The 22,342-nt window shown below is 42.5% G+C and overlaps 1 protein-coding gene across 1 annotated transcript in view; it reads right to left on the minus strand.

The window, feature by feature from the left end:
* The window catches only part of EPHA5 (EPH receptor A5), a 160,913-nt gene that overhangs the window by 86,686 nt on the left and 51,885 nt on the right, over positions 1 to 22,342 (minus strand). The window contains 1 exon segment of the mRNA XM_010009013.1: positions 2,324 to 2,479. Within this exon segment, the coding sequence (XP_010007315.1) occupies positions 2,324 to 2,479 (156 nt within the window).

Consider the following 22,342-nt stretch of genomic DNA (forward strand, 5'->3'; position numbering starts at 1 on the left):
TCACCTTCAGCACAAATATAGCTGCATTAGGACAAAAAGCTAAGAAAGGATGTGCAGGGCAAGCAAGGGTAACTGAAGCACATGGAGAAGGCTCAGATGATCCACTCTGCTTTTGAGATAGTGAGCGTGAATGCCAGCAGAGATGCTGCAACATCCTCAACTGCTGCACCAGGGTTTGCAGTGGGCAACAGAAGCTAAGCAGTGCCTTGATCAGCATTAAACCTTTCATCTGCCTCAGAAACACTCAGTACCCTGCCAAGCATATCCTAACACAGCTTCAGGCACCATGCCTGTGCTTTAAATTAGCTTATAGTAAGCTTTCAAAACAAACAAATAAAAATACCTGCCCAAACATTAAAACCAAATATATACAATCACATTGTATTTGCAGAATCAGAAATTACAGCCTTTACCTACAAGATTCAAGTTGCACCAGAAACCCGAGGGAGACAGGCACTCAAATTTCATTTCTTTTTAACATGAGCTTGTCACCAAGCCTGCCTGTGCCTCTTAAAATCCTGCCCTATGCCCAGGTCACAGGCATGCATAAACCTCTTCCTCCAGGATGACAGCTCATTCCCTGTGCTAATTCACCAGCAGCATGGAATGGATGTGTACTCCTCCATCCAGAGGAGAGACAGAGAGCAACACGTGGCTGGCAGGAGGCACTGTGGACACTCACAGTCTGGCATAACTCTGTATTAGTCCCTGTCTTTGGTTTTCTCTGCACGGAAAAACCCATTTTATATGTGTTTATAGCTCAGACTATGCCCTCTTGCTTCCCATTTTCCAATACCACACTGGACCTCATAATCTCTCATTTAGCTATGGTCTTTAAGTCAGGGTAAGGGGCAAAATAGACATCAAGAAGCTCTGGTATCAAAGTTTTTCATGCTGTAACCCACCTTAGCTAGTGCTTCAAAATACACTGACTTACCTATTTAACAAACTGAGAAGTGCTTGAATGACGCACTCCCCCCTGGCCACTATGATCCTACAGCACCAGCTACTGCTATGTTGACTAAGGCTGTCTTTTCCTTCCCTGCAGTATATCTTACAAAAGCCACATACTTCATGTTTCTTTGGCTGGTAAAAAGCAAATGTGGAGTTCAAGGATCCTGATTCTGCTCAGAGTGCCTCCTGCAGGCAAGAAGAAACCTGCCAAGGGCAACTTTCTTTGCAAAAACGTCTCTCCAACAAGAACAGGCTTTTTTTTTTTTTTTTTTTTTTAAGTGCAAACTTGGGAAGCTTGGAAGGACATCTGTATTCACAGGGATGAAGGCAAAAAAAGCCACTATCATGCCCACACAATGCAAGGAAGCAGTATGGAAGTCACCTCTGGGCCATTGCCCAGTGGCTCTGAATGTGCCACGTGCCAAGGACTCATAAACCTGCTTCTTCCTCCATCACTTAAGTTCCTTGGAAGCTCTACCTTCCTCTACCCCAGTAGTTCAGCTCCTCTTCAGTCCTTTTTAGCCACTTTTGTGCTGCAAGAATCACACTCAGAGCATGACAGACCCAGCTTAGCAAAAGACTGTGGTCTGTGCTACATTCACCATGACTAGCTTGGGGCGTGGAAACTGTGGCCCTGAGTATCTGAAACATAAACTGAACAAGAAACTTTCAAGGAACAGCTGACAGGTTGCTCACAGATATCAGGAAAATGGCAAAATTAGTGATTCTGATTCCACCGACTGCACCTTGGCTTCCCAGTACCCCAATTTGCTTGTTATACTACCCTCCCCTCTACACGAAGGAGATAAGCTCCACATTTTTTTCCAAAGCTTTGAAGAAGCAGTTTCCACTGCAGATTTTTGAGGCTACCCTGAAGAATTACCATCTCCAGGCAGCTTGGAAAGGTAGGGCTATCTCCCTACTTGTTTACTAAAAATGAGCTAAGAGATGACACTAAGCAGGATCACACAGACTTTATCTTTGCCTACCCCTGACAAGAGCCACCCATCATTTCCTTCTAAATCTGTGCCCCACACTGGTCCCCAGGCACCCACCGATGTGGGTACCTGAATGCCACACTGCTGGTTAAGTCCATCCTAGAGAGGATGGCAAGAAAAGGAGGATCCATTGGTTACAAAAAATGTTTCCTGGTTTTAATACCAGTTTTTGAAGCAAAAGACTTCAAAAAGTCTGGTTTCATGTTGCTGAGGGTATGGTGGACAAAACCAGTCTCATTACAACTGTGTCAAGAGTAGTTCAGACTCCAGCTCAGAGCCTGTAAAAGTACATTAATTAGGATAATCATGTCTAGTCACAATACAGGAACAGCTCAAAAGGATTAAAAACAACCCTATAAGCACATGCTTACTTGTACAGGCCATTGTAGGTGGGTCTGATTCCTTCCTAAAATAGTGTTCTTCACACAGGCAAGATGTGGATGCTTCATCAAGCGTGTAGCTGTGAGGGGGACATTTGCTGCAGGATGGACTGTGGGGTGAAGCTTTGAAGAACCCAGGTCTGCATACTGTGAAAAGAAGAACCACAGGCTAAGCTCTCCCATCATAAAATTAGTCTCTTCACATTTCCTTTAAAAATAACCCCAAAACATATCTTCTGCTAGAAAACAGACAAACATTTTTGAGCTATTTCGTTTGCATATTTTTAAACAGTCTATGCCACTAACAGACCGTGCATACTTAAATATCTGTATGAAAAGAGAATGAGAAGCTGTTGATTATTTTTTCCCCTAGCATCTGTCTTTTCTGGGTATTTATTTCCCTTGTTGAATGCATCTTTTGGGCTCTGCTTTAGAAAACATTGTGTTTGAGGCTTTTTTTTTTTTTTTTTTCATTTAGTCTTAGAAAAACAGGTAAAATACATCTCACAGTTTTTATTTAAGATGTTCCACACCCAGAAATTAATGTCTCAGTAAACAAATAGCAACATGGTAGTGGAGGGGATCTCAAGATTGACAGCTTTAAGACATTGTGATAAGGTTACTTCCCTAGGGTCTTTTCCTCTGCAAACCTGTGGTGAATTTTAAAGTGCTCCATGTAAGACAGACTGCTCTGGGTATCGGCTGAATCAGGCACACTCGTCATGCAAGATATTCCTTCCAGCTCCAATATATATGCATGAGGCACAAAGACTTGATATGTGAGTGTGGTGGGTTGACCCTGGCTGGAGTCCACGTTCCCACCAAAGCCACTCTATTACTGCCCTGCTCAGCTGGAAGAGAAAATATATCAGAAAGCTCACAGGTCGAGATAAGGACAGAGAGAGATCACTTACATCACAGGCAAAACAGACTTGACTTGGGGAAATTAGTTTAATTTATTACCAATCAAATCAGAGCAGGGTAATTAGAAATAAAAACAAACCTTAAAACACTTTCCCACACCCCACCCTTCTTCCAGGGCCTAAATTACTTTGCTCCTGATTCTCTACCTCCTCACCTCCAGCAGCACAGGGGGACAGAGAATGGGGGCTGTGGACAGCTCATCGGACAGTGTGTCTCCCACTCCTTCCCCCTCAGGGGTAGGACTTCTCACACTCTTCCCCCCCAAAGTGGGGTCCCTCTGACAGGAGATAGTCCTTCACGAACCCCTACAACATGAGTCCTTCCCACAGGGTACAGTTCCCCAATATCTGCTCCAGCATGGGTCCCTTTCATGGGGAGCCACCCTTTAGGAACAGACTGCTGCAGTGCAGGTTCCCCACGGGGACACAAGTCTGGCCAACAAACATGCTCCAGCCTGGGCTTCTCTCTCCATGAGCCCACAGGTCCCACCAGGAGCCTGCTCCAGCACAGGCTTCACACAGGGTCACAGCTTCCCTCAAGCATCCACCCTCTTCAGTGTGGGGTCTTCTGTGGACTGCAGGTGAATATCTGCTCCACTGTGGACTACCATGGGCTTCACGGGGACAACCTGCCTCACCATGGCTTTTACCACAGGCTGCAAATCTCTGCTCCAGTGCCTGGAGCATCTCCTGCCCATCCTTCCTCACTCACCCTGGTGTCTGAAGAGTTGTTTCTCTCACATATTCTCACTCCTCTCTATGGCTGCAATTGCATCTCTCTTTTTTTTTTCTTTCACCCTTTTAAATACACTATCTCAGAGGCACTTCTACTCGAGCTGATGGGCCTGGTTTTGGCCAACAGAGAGTCCACCTTGGAGTCCACTGGCATTAGCTCTGTTGGACATGGGATAAGCTTCTAGAAGCTCCCCTGCTACCAAACCTTGCCATGCAAACCCAACACAGAGCTATTTTTGTTCTCACAAGCATACTGTATGACTAAGGGTAGCTTGGGATCTCCTCTCCTCTAGTTTGAATTAAATACAGTAATGCCTGCCTTGTTTCCAGCCTCCTGAAACAAGTGCTCTTTCACCTAAGCAAAGCACTCTGCACTTCACCTGCGTGTGCACACTCAGCCAGGGGCAGGTTTGTACGTACCTACCTCGGCTTTAAGAAAAAAACAGCTGGCCCTGTAATCATGCTGTTATATTTTGAATTACAAATCCACTGTTAGCAAATTTAGGAAAACTTGATTTTCTCTTTGTTTCAAAAAGCAGAGACATGGAGACAGGTCAAAGCAGCTCCAAAGTGCTGCTACTTTTTTTCCTTCAGAGATGCTCTAAAATAATTCTGCCCAGTGTGATATAAAAAATGCTATCAGACTTACAGAAGTTACATGGAAATCCCAGAGCCTTTCCATTCAAACTTTTTATTCAAATTTTCCCAGTTGTAATTATCTTGCAAAGGAAATGAGCTCAGAGCAAAAGCATTAATATTATCCCATCAGGAATGTCCCAGACAATCAAATCACAAAAGTAATGTGCTAAATGTGATAACAGAATTCATCTTCACCATGGATAAAATACAAGTTTTTACTAGTCATTCCTTTTCCTCTGATGGACCAAGTAGGGCACCTGCCTTCAAAGTTGGCTCTAATTCCTGTAGTACCAAACTCTCTCAGCATCTCTTCCTGTTTATGTCACTAGCTTCTTCACCAAAGGTAAGACAATTGCGCATCAACGCTTAACTCCTGGGGCCATCTAGCAAGCCTTTGCTGTTGAAGATCACTCATACATCAGAAGCGGTGCGATCCAAGAGCGTCCAATAGACCTTCCCCAGGCCCCACCTCCAGTCTTGCCCAGACCACAAAGCTCTCACAGCAAGCACCATGCAACCCTGACACAGTTCCCAAGCCCACCACAGGCTGTCAGGTCTTCATCATGCATCTGCAGCCTCTCCATCCTACTCTAGGGGATGCTAATCTCCAGCATCCCTGCTGACTTCTCCAACATGTGCACCTTCCTACACCTTCCCCAGCTCCCTTTTCTTCCAACAAGACAGGCAGAGAACAACTAGTAGGACTAGAGGGATTTACAGATTTTAAAAATTCTATTTCCACAATTGCTCATCAGCCCACTGGTGCTCCACACCCAGGCCGTGAGCTCTGCAGGATGCAGTTCATCTGCTTTGTTTCCATACATGAGGAGGGCAGAACTTACTCCTGATGGCTGTTAGCAGATTTGCTGTGAAGCTGCCCTCATGCTTTACAGTACATTCCTCAGTTTCTAGCACAGAATTAAGCTCTTTTTCACAGCCACCTTCAAATGCTGGCCTACCTACAGCAAGGACTTATATGGTCTCTGGAGAGTCTTCTAGGACAGGAGACCACCAAACAGCTCCTCTCTAGCTTACAATTTGTATTTCAAAGCCAAATCAAACTCAATTGCACACACAGACAATAGAGATGGGGAAACGAGAGCACAGAAACATACAACATAACGAGGGCAGCCCACGTCTAGTGTGTACTCGATGTAATTAGCCTTCAAAAAGGACTTGAATTTATCTCATTATGTCCCATCAAGACAGACAGAAAATCATTATGGCACAAGAGTTTGCCGTGCTTGTATTTTGTGCAAAGCAGCAAATACAAAATAAGTCAGTTTTCCTTGACGGATTTTCAACGAGGTGCAGCTTGTTAATGACGGTATGATACGTAGCTCAGCTCAAAGGGAATGGTTGGGTTTCGTGAATAAGTACAGAGCCAACAACCCATATTTTAATGAGGGATGTGTAATAAAACTGAACTGGACCAATTTTCATATAATCTGCAGGCTCCCATGGGTCAGGCAGGTCCCTTCACTATCCAAAAGGTATAAGGAGGAACATTCAAGAGCATTAAATTACATTGAAGATTTCAACATGAGTCCTCATAACAAACAGCGAGCAGAGCAGCACACTGCTGTATCTGTGTGAAATACTCTTGTGTCAGTTAGAAAAGGAAGAATTCACAGATAGGAGATGGGAAATGCAAAAAAGAAGGACAGAAAATAAAAACAAATGCACAGCAAGTAGTGGTGTGCCAAGTCCAGACCCCTGCACCTGATGCTTTTGGGAGGACAGAGGGGATGGGCAGGGTTCACCCAGCATAGCCTTCAGCCTCCTGCAACCAGCAGCTTGGGGATCACTCCTGATGGAAACTGTGCTTGCACTACAGTGCTCAGGAGCAGAAGCAGCCACAGCTGCACAGGTGTTTCAGGCTTAACTAGCACCTATTGTAATGCTTTTCTCTGCACCCTGTCCTGTGCTTGCTTTGTACATGACACAAAGGAAAGGATGGTTGATGAGGTGATTCAAGCAGCAGGGATGCTGTGATGAAATGGATGCTGTTTGATGAAAGCTGACCCAGGAACATCTTATACCTCCACACTGCAGAGCAGGTACCATGGTAGCCAGATGGGCAAAGTCTTGGCTGAGCTCAACAGCCAAAAACAGGGGCTGATACTCTGTCATTTTTCTGCCACTAGTGGCAATGTCTCTCATATTTTGGAAATTTAATTTAGAAAAGGACCACGAACAGCTTACCTTCCATGTACCTTGGGCTTTGGTCTATCTTACCATTCCTCTTCTGACAGACAATCTTACCATCTCTTAATGAAGCATACATGACTTTTATTTAAAATTATATGGGTGTCTGGGGCTTACTTTCTAATTAAATCTTATTTTAGTCTTCTTACATTTTTATCTCAGTATTTCTAATTCAACAACTCTTGAAAGGATACACAGTACAGTCATGATGAGCCTAAGAATCCCCGTTATCTGTTGCAAGCCAGTTGAAAAGAAAGAAAAGTTTTACAGTGTTGATGAGATCAGCTTCCTTATTCCTAATATTAAACCTGGTAACTCCTTAATTGATTAACAGCCACTGATGTGTGAATATAGTCTTTAAATGAAATTGTTTGCTAGAAAAAAGTATTTTTAGACAAAGCAAATATGTCTTAAACAACCTGCTGGTGTCAGATACAAGTGGGATGTGTTTCTGTTAGTAGGACATACATTATTAGCAAATTAATTTAATTCTCTTTATTTTTAGAGGAAACTACAAAATGTTGCAGGCACCAAGCATTAACATGTGTGCAGCCTCTCACTTGTTAACTTCAAGATGGCCCAGAGAGAGATGGCTGCAATGAAGGACAGCAGCAGGAGCCTCTGGAGACAGGAATGGTGTTGAGCTGATCCTTTAAACGAGCAGCTTTTGGATTAGAAACTGGGTTCCTACCTTGCAGACAGGAGCCCACAAAGAGCCCTTCCATGCTTATAGAAACTGGCTTGTTGAAGGTGGGTGGATAGAGAAGGAATCACTGATCCTCTTACAATGAAAACTGGCCTCTTCAAATGATGTGCTGAACTTCACGTGCTATATCAGCACTAGAGACAGGGAATACCAGGGGGGCGGGTTAGGAAGGGGGGTGTGTGTGTGTGTGTGCGTGCGTGTGTGTGCAGGGAGGAGGGGGAGGTGGGAAGCAGGCAAAAAAAGCCAGTAACATCAAAAAGATGGGACTACTTGACAGATTATTTTCTGCAAGCCCTAACATTAAATGATTTGCAGCTGTATCCATCCTGATCTTCAGCTGAAGGCTGCAACCAGCTGGCAGGGCTCCTCTTCTCTCTGGTTGCCCCATGCCTTCAATGTACACCCACCCTCACAACAAGTGTTGGAAGCAAGGATCACCTCTGAGGCTCTCCAGATCCACAGGCACATAGGCAGTCATGTTGGTAAAACCACCCCATTAGCATTATTGGGAATTCCAGTTTTGTTCCTGGAGAAAAAAAAAAAAGCTAGGAAATATGACTCTATAACCCTTGAAACCACAGGAGATAGGAAAAAGGTCCCACCTATTACTCTCTTTGCACTCTTGTGATGCTAGGAGGATAAGCTCATAGTACTTAAGTGCTTAGGATCAGAAAAGTAACCTTTCATATATCCCAGAAAAAAACAACTCAAATAGGAATTACACTTTCTTCCTTGCAGAACACGAAATTAGTACTCAGGAACTGGAAGCGTAACTCGTAAGACAGTGCCACTAATCCCTAAATAAAGCTAATGGACAATATCTAACAAAAATTAATAAGGATAAGGATGCTTAGTCTAAATGGAGTGCAGGTTATCTGGCTGAAACTGTTTCCCCCACACACTGCAAACCCGCTTTGCTTCTCCTTCCCATCCTTTAGTCCCATTTGCCTTTTCAGACTGCAAACTTCCTCAGGCAGGGACACGCAGTGCAAATTACCACAGCTTTTTGAAGCAAATGCAGCGGATAGACCCAAAATCCACACCAAGCTGGCTTGGCTGAAACACAAGCAGGACATGGGTGTGTGTGTGTGTGTGTGTGTTCAGCAGAAAGGAGAGTAGCTCTGTAGCTCATCAACTCTGCTTTCATTAGCACATCACTCTGGCACAGGGAATATGCCTCAAGAGTAAAAGGATTTGAGAAAAAGCGAGAAACAAATAAACCAACTCCTTTTCTAGTCTCTGGAGTTGCCATGCCTTAAAACATTTGCACGAAGAAGAGGGAGCTGCTGCCTCTTACATGTGTCCAAAACCTAAAGAAGAGTTTGGTGAGTTATAGTTTTTACTATGTGGGATCAATTAAACTGCTGAGCGGCTCCAAGCCTTGGCTTGTGCTCTTGACACACACCTTTACTTACAAGAAAAAAAACAACACAAAACAACAAATACCACAAGCAACTGTCTTCATGTCTCCCAACCAATATAAACAGATGATCTCCATGCTCTTCTGAAGTGTATTTCAAGAGCTACAGCAACCCAACATCGAGAATCCTCCTGCAGAATTTACAAGCAGGCTCCCCAAGAGCTAATCTTGCCCTCCCTAACAGCTCTCCTTGAACTGCTGCCCAACACTGAAATTGCTGCCAAAGTGTAAAATGCCCTGACAATATCTCCTTCAGGGTGGGTCTCTCTATGAGGAATAGTGCTATGTTGCTTCCTACAGCACACCTTGAGGATTTGAAGAGAATTAAATAAATACCCACTAATAAAACACTATAATTCAAAGCTGCTGGTTTGCTTGAATCAAGGGACTTGCCAGCATCTTTTGACAACTCCAGCACCCAATGCTGCAGCCCAAGACCTGCTAAACATCCTTTCAAGCACGTTTCCAGAGCTTACTGGGTAAGTGGGGCAAGGTGAGGACTTTGCACCTGGTAAAAAAAAAAAAAGACTCAGTCCTTACCTTGCATCTCAAGTGGTAAATACTCTTTTAATCTTTTTTTTTTTTTTTTTAATTCTAAGAAAATGTGTCTTTTGATGCTGTTCTGGCCAAACCCACACTAACTCAGGCTGAACTACTCCCTCTCCACATTAAAATCAGCTCTAGCTTTGAATACCAAAACAACTGTGAAAACTAGAATATAAACAAATTAGTACTTTCCCTTCCTCCATTTGAAATACAACTTTTTCTACCACATGACTCCCTAAATTGTCACATGGGAATTTACGACATGACCATAGTTACTGGAAAACTAAGAATTCACTGCCACTAATGACACTAATGTGTTTCTTCTACATGATATAAAACTTCATCACATGGCAGCACTCTAAAAAAATGCATCAAATTCCCAAGTCAGCTACATTTGGAAGCCATAAAAATACCTAGAATACAATGCATTTGAAAATGCTTGTGATTACATTAAGTTCCTAATGGGCTATATTTCTGCACATCCCAACTTTGCTCTAAAGAAGATTTTGAAGCAATCAATGAAGCAAACCCTGAGTCAAGCCTATACTCTCACCAGTGTGATAGAAGAGCAAGGAAACAGATTTATCCTGGTATATATGCAAACCTGTGCTATCAATGTATTTGATTTCACAGAAGGAAAGCAAGCTATGGAAAATGAATTCTCTTAAGGGAAACAGGAGTTTTTTTTCAAAAGCATAAGCACTGCATGAACATGTTCCCACCAGCTGCATTAACAGTAGGCCTAGCTGGGTGTGTTTTGGTTTCGTGGGGTTTTCCGCCAAATTTCGTTGTCCAAAAAGGAAAACTGGTACATTTCCAGAGAAAGCATTGCTTGGGATCAAGTGTTGTTTCTTAGCAAACCCAACATTTCTGTGACCAGAAGCTGCATGCTCTTGCAAATGTGCAAAAGCATCCTCTGGCTCTCAGCCTAGGTGGCACCTGGGGTCCCCCTTGCTCTCTGGTTACAAGGAACAGACTCAGATCGGTCTCACTGAGCCCCAGCTATCTGGATTACAATAAAAAAAGGCAGTCCACATCCTGTTGCTACAGCCTCTCTGCCTATTACAGCTATAAAATACCTATACCCATAAATCTCCATGTCTATAAAATTCTATCTATCTTTTCTTTGTTCTCTGAGGTACGGGACAAAGACATGCTTAAATTACTGTCTCAAATTTTTTTAATGAAGACAAACTGAAATCATTTTACACCTTTAAACAGAGGAAGCAATGATTTACAACACTGCACCTAAGGGAAAAATACGATTTAAGACACAGACGGCAACAGAAAGACATTTGTTTCTGCTAGCTAGTAAACATTACTCGAGAAGCCAGGCTCCACGCATCATCCAAGAGGCACAAGAGCCTGTTTTGGACATTTCTGCACATAAAAGCACACACCCTGGGTTATTCTTTGTTATGCGAATGGTAACTTAACCATTCAAGATGCATTGCCTTGCCTAAGCAAGGGGAGGATTGATGGACAAGCTGCAGAACTTCCTCGAGTTTGATAGCAATGTTGACTGAATAGCAGTAACAAGCAACATCCCTAATGGCAACAGGGGAACAGGATCAAACGTGAAAATGATGCAGACAAAACCCCCTTATGTCCATCTGTGTACACATATTATGGGCAGTAATGCAAAGATCAGCTGGTAAAATCTGGAAAATAGGGTTCTTCAAAGCTGCATGTTAGCTGGCATAATATGACAATATTCAGTCTGCCATAGGGATCTGGAACCCATCCAGCAAAGAAAGATTCCCTAATTATGCTGCGGTTTGGACAATTGCAACCCATTGTGGTTAAGAAATATGACATTTGGGAGGATATATTTTTATTATTCATGTCATGTGTGTTTACTTTACCAACATTTCCGTGTTTTAGCCTGAACTAGAAGACTGTACATATGCAGGCAGTAAAGTGAAATGAAAATGCTTAAACTATTTCCTTCTAGTTGGTTCTACCTTGTGCAACTTCATGCGTATGGACAAGATTTCTAGGTGGTATAAAATCAGCCTTTCCTCCACAAATTATTTTGGTCCAAAATAGGCAGCATCCCACCAGCCTACAGTGATGCTAACACCTACACAAAAGGGTCCTTTCAAACCCTGTCTCAAATGTTTAAAGGCTTGTTTGTTTCTAGCTTTATGACAATCTGTCTCAAGAGGTAAATTTGGTAGGACTGGCTGCAGATAATTTATTTTAAAATTGTTGCTTTGTAATTTATGGCTGAACATATGTCACTCCAGACACATACATTCAAATTCCATCAGAGGGCGGTGGAGATAGATCTTTTACAGTCCTTCAACCAAAAAAGATAGGAAGGAATTAGCCAGAGTTGCCTGGACTAAGTGTGCTAAATAAATTTATGGACATCAAAATAATTCTGGAAAAGTGAGCTCTTTCTGCAAATCTAAGATGCAGGCAATGCTAGCTAATGCTGCAGCAGGCAGGAGGCTTAAAGGTGCACAGAAGGAATGTGGACGTGTCTCCTGGGGCACAGCTCCTTTCGCTCATGCCTCCTTCCACAGGGTTTTTGCTTTGTAGCACAGTGGTTGGAGCTATAGACACTCGTCTTGCCAAGCTAAATGCTGCTTTAACATGCCTACCATGAGATGCTTTGGCTTTGAGCAAGAGGCAACAAATCCAAGGGTGTGCGCAAGGAGGTCGTGGCAAGTATTAATACCCTGAAAAGCTTCACGAGGGGAGCTGAGCAAGCTCCCCACACAAACACAACAAAGTGTGGAAATACCAAGCAGTTATCCCATCATGTGCTGATACAACACTTCGTTATTTCAGTTTCATTAACCAGACATAAAAATACTGACATTATTTGTTAAATTGACTAAACTACTCCTTTGGGTCAGATGAATGCTGCAACACTTCACGGTTCATCTGCCTTGCCAAGTAACTCCACCAAACAGCTCCTGTTCAGGAATAAGCTCAACAAAAGGCAACATGGGGCACTGCTGGCTCTTCCCATGTTGGCCTGACAATATTGGGAGCTTTTCTTTGAGCTAAGCCTGCAACAGCAAGATAATTTATTTCAGTACAATCTCTCACATTCCTGGAGAAAAACTTGCTACGTATGAGCAAACATGCTCAAACCCAAGATAAGTCAATGCAACTTAACACTTTAAACCTCCTGATTTTGGAACCAATCTCAGTATTATTTAGGTGGGTGGCCTTATGGCTTTTGCATGCTGAAGCTGGAGTGTCCTTGCCATGAACTAGCTAGAACTGCTGTGACTCTAGACCAGACAGAAGAACACCAAAGTCCACCCCCACCTCCCCGCCCCCCCAAAACAAAACAAAACCCTCAAAACCCCAAACAAAACAGACTATAAACAGTACTTTGCTGAGACTAAAGCATCCTACTGTTGGGAGAGAGGCACCCTGCTAGCATCTCTGTCCACTGCTTCTTGTCATGAGCTTTGGTCTTGCCCCAAAAATAGCTGCGTGACATATGCAACTGCTCCAGAAATTCACATATGAAGCAAAAAGTAAAGCAAAGCAAACATTGCCTTCCCTCTTGGTACATGAAGCCTCTCCACGTCCTTCCCACCTAATCAATTTTCCCATACCATAAAGCACTGGTGTAAAATAAACTTTGCAGCAGCAATGCTGGCCATTCTCACAGGCTTTTTATTTAAGGTTTTGAGCTGCTAAAGCTCAATTTATGGAGACATAACTCTCAAACTATTATAAGGGGATACTATTGCTTATGTGTAGCTTAGCTGTCTCCCTAGCTGCATCCAAAGAAATAACCATTGCCTACATGAGCCTGTTTGCCCTGGAAACCCAGCACTCTGCTTATTTGTAATTTATGCTGCATCTCCACACCCTTGCATCACATCAGCCTGAATAGTCTAAGCCTGTTTGGGAAAAAAAAACCCAACGTTTCTGCTTTACAGAAATAATTCACATTTGATTTGTTCAAGAGGAGACTGGAAGAAAACAACAGAGGAGAAAGGGGAACAGCAGCTGGTGTGGGCACAAGGGCATCGCACCGTGTGTTTGGCATACCTATGTCTTCAAAGAAAAGACTGCAACCTGCTCATCTTGTGTCTCATACATAACTGCCCCCAACAGTTTGCCATCCCATAGCTCCTCTTCCACACCTTGTTTTCAAAGCCTTGTCAAGTATTGTGGCATCTATCCTGTGATACCCAGCAGGTGAGGGTGGCACAGGAGGATGCTGCTTGTCCTCTCAGCAGCTCTGAAATGTAGAGACTGCAGGAGAATCTGAAGAATCAGTCTTGTCATGAAAAAACAAAAAACAAACAAAAAAAAAAAAAAAGAGAGAAAAGAGATTTCTAGCCTTTTTGAGAAGAAAGCCTGAAAATGCAGACACCAACAACTCAACCAGAAGGCAAGTGTCAAAAGCCCAGTATTTGTTCTGTTATTTCAAGGGGCACGCTTTGCACTAAAAGGCCAAATGACAGTTTCCTGATTCCAGTAGGGACTCGTAATATTTTCCCCTCTATCATCTCTTGGCCTCTCCAATATCCAGCATCCAATCCACATGGATGCACTTCTGGATTATGGTTTCTTTTCAGATGTACCAGAGGGCAGCTAGGAAGTTCTGAGGCTTTGACACTTAGCCCAAATACCATTCAAAATTTATTTTTTTAAAAGTTGTGTAAGTGGCAAGAACACAAGGTTCATTATTCAGCACAGAAACTCTCTTGTTATCCAGCCAAATTTAAAAATAAATAGTTGCAATTAAATGTGTTGCTACATTATTTATGTAGATGCATTCAATTTGCAGAAAGCTGCTATAAAAAATTTTCCCCTTCCATACAAGCGAATTTTATTGCACTTTTATTGTATACTTTCTTCTCCCTGATAAAATGTACGTTGCTCCTTACCTATTTTTTTTTCCCCTGTGTTACTTAACACATCATTTTCCAGCCAGTGTTTCTGCTACTTTTGTCTTGAAAGAACCAAGGGATGTAATCCAAAACCAAATGTTTCTTGATTATTTGTGAACAAGGCTGCTGAATGATTACTAGACAGATAATTCCAGTATTTCCCTTGCAATAGAGGACCTCTCCACATCTATGCATTTTGCTCTTACAGCTGCTGGGTAAATGATATGCACTGAGGCTGCCCAAGGCTTCAGAGTGCATATTAATTCTGCCAGGAGCTCTAGACACTCTGAAGAATTGCTAATTTAACAACAGACTGTGAAATTATTTTTTCTTTCTTTATTAATTGCTGTGCTATTTGAAAGCGACTTCACTGCCCTGACTGTCTTTTGGCATATAGAACAGGAGTATTTCATCCTGCCAGGAAATAATTGAAAGCTTTCTCCCCAGCAGACCCTATATTGATAACCAAATATAAATATGTGAAAAAAGCACTAACAAAAATAGGATAACGTGTTGCAAGTGTTCCTCTGTCAATTTATCCAGGTGATATTAGCAGAATCTGACAGGGAAGCCCAGTGATATATTTCACTTTTGCCTTGACATTTTGATTCTGTTTGTTAGAGTGCATGTGCAGGGATCTGGCTTTTTCTCTAAGACCTCTATAGCTGTCAGTCTGTGCAAACAGGATTTGACAAGATGTCCGCTTAGCAGGATGGGAGGGCAAAGTGAAAAAAAAATAATAAAAAGAAAAAAAAGGAGAGAAAAAGGAAAGGGAAAGACCAGGTATCTGGGTAAAGCTGCACTGCAGTGCAAAAATGGATGCTCTTCACATACTGAGCAACTTAAAAAAAGAGCAGCTTGACAGGTGGGATCTGAGGCAGTTTGCATCCTTTAATCAATAGCTCCTTCAAGAAAGGTGGCCAAGAATAATATAAACAGAAGGCAGAGGAGAAAGAAGACAAAAGGTCAGCATTGGAGAATGCATGAGGAACACTGTACACACATCCACAGAGAGATTTTTGGCTGATCTTACTTCTTTTTCAAAGGGAGATTAAAAAAAAGGAACAACAAACAAACAAAAAACCCTCTGCTTTGCTCCTGAGAAATTAAATAAATCTAAATAGGAAGTTTTGGTTTCCAAGGCTGCCCTTTGCCAGCCAGAGGAAAGAAGCAGAAGGTGATGAAGCTGTCTCATCCAGGGTTAATGTAGGAACACAGTCTGCTTACAGAGCCCTGAATTCAGAAGCCTTCAGTTTGTCCTTCTCTGCAAAGAACATTGAACCAGAAGCACATGGATGGGTTACAATGAAATACAATAAGAATTATCTACAAAGATGCAACAACACAAAATGAATATAGCACAGTTGTTGGAACAAGTCCAGACAAGGGCCACAAAGATGATCAGAAGGCTAGAGCACCTCTCCTATGAAGACAAGCTGAGAGAGTTGGGTAGACCTCATAGCAGCCTTCCAGTACCTGAAGGGGGCCTACATGAAAGCTGGGGAGGGACTTTCCACAAGGGCTTTTAACGAGAAGACAAGGGGTAATGGCTTTAATCTGGAAGATGGGTGTTTTATGTGAGAAACCGGGAAGAAATTCTTCACTATTGGAACAGGTTGCCCAGGAAAGTTGTGGAAGTACCATCCCTGGAAGTGTTCAAGGCAAGGGGCTTTGGATGGGGCTTTGAGCAACCTGATGCAGCAGGAGGTGTCCCTGCCCATGCAGGGAGGTTGAAACTAGATGATCTTTAAGGTGTCTTCCAACCCAAACCATTTTATGATTCTGTGAAAGCAATGAAAGGAGACCTCAACCAGAGCGATTTGTGCCCTCCTCCTTCCCTTGCTGCTCCACCGAGGTAGAAAATATGTATTACTGAGGCAGTAAAGTGCTTACAATTATGGTCCCAAACCCAGTAATCTCCACTGATGTAGGCAAATTGCTGACCCCTCTATCACTGTTATTCATGATGCATAACAACCTTGGGTTTTCTCTGCAGCTTAATAAAACCTGTGGGGAATTGGCGCAAGGCTTTAATTCCTTATAGCTACCCTTTAATGTTGAAGTCTTGATTTCCTGGAGGGGAGCTGAATAGTTTAGAATAATTAGTGATTTACATACAGACTTGTCAACAAAGATACATGGTATTAAGTTATGAAGATGGAGGGTTCCGCCTTCTCAGTTGTGACTTTTGATTTCATTTTATTTAAGAATTCTATATTTTAATTCCACTCACATTCTGCTATCGCTAGTAAAGTGGCCTGAAGCGGACAGCAAGAAGAGAGCACTAAATCGAAGGCTTAAATCACTTCTTCCTCAGTTCCCTGGCAGATTTAAAGAGCAACCCGGTACTAACGCTTTCAAATAATATACTGTTGGACCTGACACAGCAGAGAAACTCTGCATCAAACTACACAATAATCCAGGTGATCGCGCAATTACAATTAACCTCCTGCCCGCTGTGCCTAATGACAAAAATGATCATGTGAATGATAAGCTCAGGAAAGGACCCAGGTATCAAAAAAAAATTTTTTTCTGATGCTGACATATTAAACAAAAAAATACGTTCAGTTAGGAAGAAGCCAAAGGACACTAATCCTAGTTTTGCATCCAAAAGAAATTAATAACCCTTGCTAATACGCATGCAGGTGTAAGTGCACATTTTCAACCGTCCAGCAGCAAGAGGGATGCATGGATGTTTCCTAATGCCACAGCACTGTAATCAGAAAAGTACTAATATCCTGCACTGCTATAAATCTCAGCCCAGAGAACATTAATTTTGTCCATGCTGGATAAAGTAATACAATCTCAAAATAGCATGCAGTATTTTTTGGTACACTCACTGGGCTCATGAGGTTCCCATTACAAGGTCGCTAACTGAGGAGGTATCCTATGTTGTCCCATCAGGTTTTGTGCTTTTTCTGCTACATGTCCCTCATCTCCTACTTACCTCATGAGCTCCCTTCACCATGGAGCATCCTCCTCTCTCTGCTCACACAGTACCTTCAGCAACAAGCAGAGCTATTTTCTAGCCTGCTCCCTTTGCAGAACAGAGAAGCACAAAGATGGTCCCATACCAGGAAGAGTTGAGGGCACTTGTTTCCTTTCTTGTACCCAGCTCTAATCAGAGCAGAGTTTATTTGTCCAAAACACTCTCCTAGTCAGAAGTTACTGCCCCTCCAGATCTGCTGTCAGAGCAGTTAAGAGTGGTCTCTCCCTCACCTGATCCAGTGAAGCAACCTTATTAACTGAAATAATTTGTTACAGTTTTGCTAATTCACTCGTTCTAATTAGTGCCCAGTTCCAAAGGGGCAGAAACCTCCATCTGAAGGGTATGTGTATTTTTATGACTATGTGTTTATGCAAATTCCATCCCTCTTATTTCCTAAATCTGGTATGTTCTAGCATAGATATACCTCCCAAGAACAACGGAAGCAACATGGATATGCCAACCCAGATGTCAACACTTGCCCCTGGAAGCAGCAAATCACTTGCAGGCACTGCCAAGTCCTCTTTTGAACCAAAGCAAACCTTTAGCTCTTAATTGGTCCAGAGTTAAAGGGCGCACCATCACCAGATGTACAATTGTGGGACATACATCCAGCCAAGGTAAACAGGTAGCAGACTGAGAGAGTTGGGGCTGTTCAGCCCTGGAGAAGAGAAGGCTCCTGAGAGACCTTATAGTGGCCTTCACTACCTGAAGGGGGCCTATAAGAAAGCTGGGGAGGGATTGTTTACAAGGACAAGTAGCAAGAGGACAAGGGGTAATGGCTTTAAACTGGAAGAAGGTAGTTTTAGGTTAGACATTAGGAGGAAATTCTTCACTCCGAGGGTGGTGAGACAATGGAACAGGTTGCCCCGGGAAGTTGTGGAAGCACCATCCCAGGAAGTGTTGAAGGCCAGGCTGGATGGGGCTTTGAGCAAGTTGATTCAGCAGGAGGTGTCCCTGCCCATGCAGGGGGGTTGGAACTAGATGATCTTTAAGGTCCCTTCCAACCCCAACTATTCTGTGGTTATATGATTTTGGCAGGCTCCTCCTGCAGAGCATGTTATGGCAAGTATTTACCAAGTTGTATGCTGAGATATTTTATAGTAGCTAACCACAGCCACAACACAACTAGGACATAAGCCTCATAATGCAGAACATTATGTGTAAGGGTTTCTGCATACATTTTAACACGTTTCAACATGCCTTTACACAGAGTCTTTTAATATAAAATAAAATAATACAAATACACTGTATTCTGGCAATTTAGTCTGATGCCTGATTAGGGAAACATTGCTTCATGAATTCTAAGCCATGACATTTCCACTAATCTTCCCATTTCAACAGAAGGGAAATGAATTACTTTCATGTATCTGTGCTTATCATTTTCAAGCTGAGTATATTATCTGCTAGTCTCTGGATTTACCTGATAGCTCTTAAAAAACCAAAATATACTGCCACATTCTATGAAACTTGTGTGTGGCTTACTCAGAAAGCTGTATGTCATTCTGAAGATGAACAAATGTAGAAACTACCTCTCATCTTTTTTAAAGTATGTCAAATAAATAAATAACCAGATAGCTATCTGTTTTTCCCTTCAGTGAGACTGCTGCTTAAAAGGTTATAAACGATGACGTTTCTGCTTTTGCAGAAGGCCATACATTAAACTTCTCTTATTGCCTTGCATAGGTAAGATATGGTCTGTTGGTTGTCTGATTTCTTAAGCCTGCTCTTCTGCAAAGCCCCTCAGTGTAATAGTACCACCTCCCTACACACTAGTTTGCACCCGAGAGACCTTACTTTGCAACCCTTGCAGCATCTCACCTTCTAATCCCCAACCCCACTGATGTTTTAACACCTAAAATGAACAGTCATGAGCTCCTCACCTGCAGTTTCCAAGTTACAGATTTATTTTTGTGTTAACTTCAGGTTTCTCATGACTCAGCTCCCCAACCAGTGTGAGCTGTGGTGTACAAAGATACCTTGTAACTTACAGTCTTACCTGGGGCTGCTCTCCAACCACAGAGCATCAAGTATGATACCCTGCACAACCCTATGATACAATATTTGAGGTCTTGTAGTGGGGGGGAAGCACCCTGCTAGAGTGCTGGTTATGAACCAAAATCCTGGTTATTTTCACAAAAAAGATATGTCAGTCCACATACTTTCCCCCACATAACAAGTTTAGACAAACTATGTAAAATAATCTATTTTATAATCATAGAATGGTTTGGGTTGGAAGGGAAACTTTAAAGGTCATCTAGTCCAGCCCCCCTGCAAGGTGCTAGACCAGGCTGCTCACACCTTCATCCACACTGACCTTGAATGTTTCCAGGGATAGGGCATCTATCACCTCTCTGGGCAACCTGTTCCAGTGTCTCACCACCTTCATTGTAAAAAAATTTTTTCCTTGCATCTAGTCTGAATCTACTCTCTTCTAGTTTAAAACCGTTGCCCCTTGTCCTATCACTAAAATACACTTTTGTATTTCACAAAAGCACGGTGAAGAGGCATGGTTTGATGGAGGAAAAACACCTTTGTTTACAGGTGCAGGTTAGCAGAGCTACTGACCAGATCATGTTCTGGTGTTACTTAAATAAGGCAAGTTTGAACAAAGTAAATGCTGCAATATACTTTACTTGCATTGAACATTTGGTTCAGGAGTATATTTTTGAAGTCAACCTCCCAATTATCCAAACTTGCCATCACTCAGCACACAATGCCAACTGTGCAAAACAGATTTGCAGGATGAAATTCAACCCGAGGATGTGCTCCGGGAGTGCAAGGGTCTTCCAAGGGGCCAAGCCACAGCCAGCACAAAGCAGGGGCCTTGCAAGATGCACAGCCTGCTGCTTCACCCTGGGAATCCATCCCCACTGCATCATCCCACCTGCTAATGTAGAAAGAGCCTCTGTGATCATTAACTAAAACAATCCTGCTTTTTATTCTGCCATAACACACAACTATACCAGCCTTTATAATATATTCAGAGTCAACCTGTCTTTGGAATTTGCTTTCCCAATAGCTGTCGTGCTCCAACACATGTCAGTTGTCTCAGATAACTAAATATTACTCTGATATTCACAGCATAACCTAGAAATTCCCTACATAAACTACAGGGAATTCTGCCAGTTCTGAGCTAAATTAACTGCTTATCAAAGACAAAATTGACAAGGGTTGTTGGTTGTAAGGTTGGTTTTTTTGCATTAATCTATGGTTTATTGCTTCCTAGCCCTGTAATGCTACTTAGCTTTTTCATGATCCATGGATGAAGACCTTTAGATACATCATTTCAGCTTAATAACAACACAATTACAACCCCTTAATGTGTTTAAGGGAACAGTCCCAACTTAACTTCTGGTAGGAGCAAGAAGGTGCATGATCTGCTAGCAAGGCATAAATCATCAGTCTGTGCTCAAACCTGCCTTTCTTGGCTTAGCCAGAAAATTCCTTGCCCACCAGCAGGAGGAGGAGAGCTAAGGCCCTGATCCCAGCTCCTCAGGGCAAAGTCCACATAGCTCCTTTCGGAGTCGGACTGCAGCTCTTTCCTTTCTTTTCCTCACTAAAATCAACACCACTGCAGCTCCCTTGCCTGAGGTTTTCCTAAGCATCCTTATTTTCCCTCATAAAATCAGCCTTTTGGGTCACATTTTGGAGGTTATCTTCTAAAAACCCCAAAACCAAACCTGGCAATGATCTGAAGAGTCCCAAGCCACAGAGTGTTCTCAGTACAAAAATGCCAAAGCTCTGTGGCTTTCCATGACCCTGGAAAAGCAACTCACTCCAGACTTCATGGGAACGAGAATGCCAAGTCCTCTTGTCCTGAAGGACATGGGAAGGCTACCAGAGGGTCACCAAAATCAGCTCTACACATACAGCATCCCAAGCTTGCACTCAGCAGCCTGTCTACAGAGAAGTTAGCACTCCACCACTATATAACCCATCCCACTCAGCCACACATGGTCTATTATCCTTCCAACCAATTTCCTAATTCCTCTTCCAGGAAAGAATAAAATAAAATAAAAATAATTTAAAAAAAATTAAAAAAAGTATAATGCTTTCTGACATGGAATACAAGGGTGGGCACATTTCAGTGCCAGAGCAGAGCAGAACTGCTGCCCATTCAACCTGGGCTTTGGAAATAATGTATTTATAGAAGTACATTAAGACCAATTTAGAAAAGGTTGATTAGATAAAGTAATGCTCATTCAGGCAAGCCTAAACAATTTTCTTATTTCATTGAATCAGCAATAATGTACTCCCACAAATGCAATAAATAGATATCCAATCACCTCCTCCTTCAGTGACTTCTCCCCTTGTTCCTTTCAATTGACAGCATATGGTTTAGGTTGTTTTCAGAAAGAAAAAGAAAACAACCAAAACAACAGTAACTCATTTATAAAACCTTCTCTTCCTGGTAATTTTATTTTATCTCTGTAGCATAAGGCAATCCAGCAGAAGAAAACATTGTTTACTTGTTAATATCAAGCCAGAACTCTTAGAGAGACTTGATGAGACCACGGAGGAAAACTATTGTTTTCTTTGTTATTCTGCTGGAGGACCTGTGGTAATATGTCAGACATTGGTAAAGCCTATTGGGGAAATGCAAATAGTTCCTCTCTTTTCATCTATATGCATGGGAAATTGCCCTGGTCTACATGCAGGGGAAGATTTCATGCTGTCCCTCTAGCCAGCTCTTCTCACACTATAAAAACACCTGCTCTAAAAAAACCCCACATTTCATTGCAATTGGTAATTCAGAAACCGAAGTATTTTTTAAATCTTGACTGTTTGATTGTGTTGCTGTATCAACTAATTATTCTCAAGGTACATCTCAAGAGACATGTTCTGCACTAACTGCAGAACAGGCTTCTGTGCCTGCAGTCCCCAGCAATGCTGGAGTCTCTGCACCCACAGCCCTTGTGTGAGCCTCAAAAGCAGGATCCAACCCACTGGCACTCAGATTAACTGAGACA

This window comes from Chaetura pelagica, unplaced genomic scaffold, assembly GCF_000747805.2.
Source record: "Chaetura pelagica isolate M959 unplaced genomic scaffold, ChaPel_1.0 scaffold221, whole genome shotgun sequence".
NCBI classification, from domain to species: Eukaryota; Metazoa; Chordata; class Aves; order Apodiformes; family Apodidae; genus Chaetura; species Chaetura pelagica.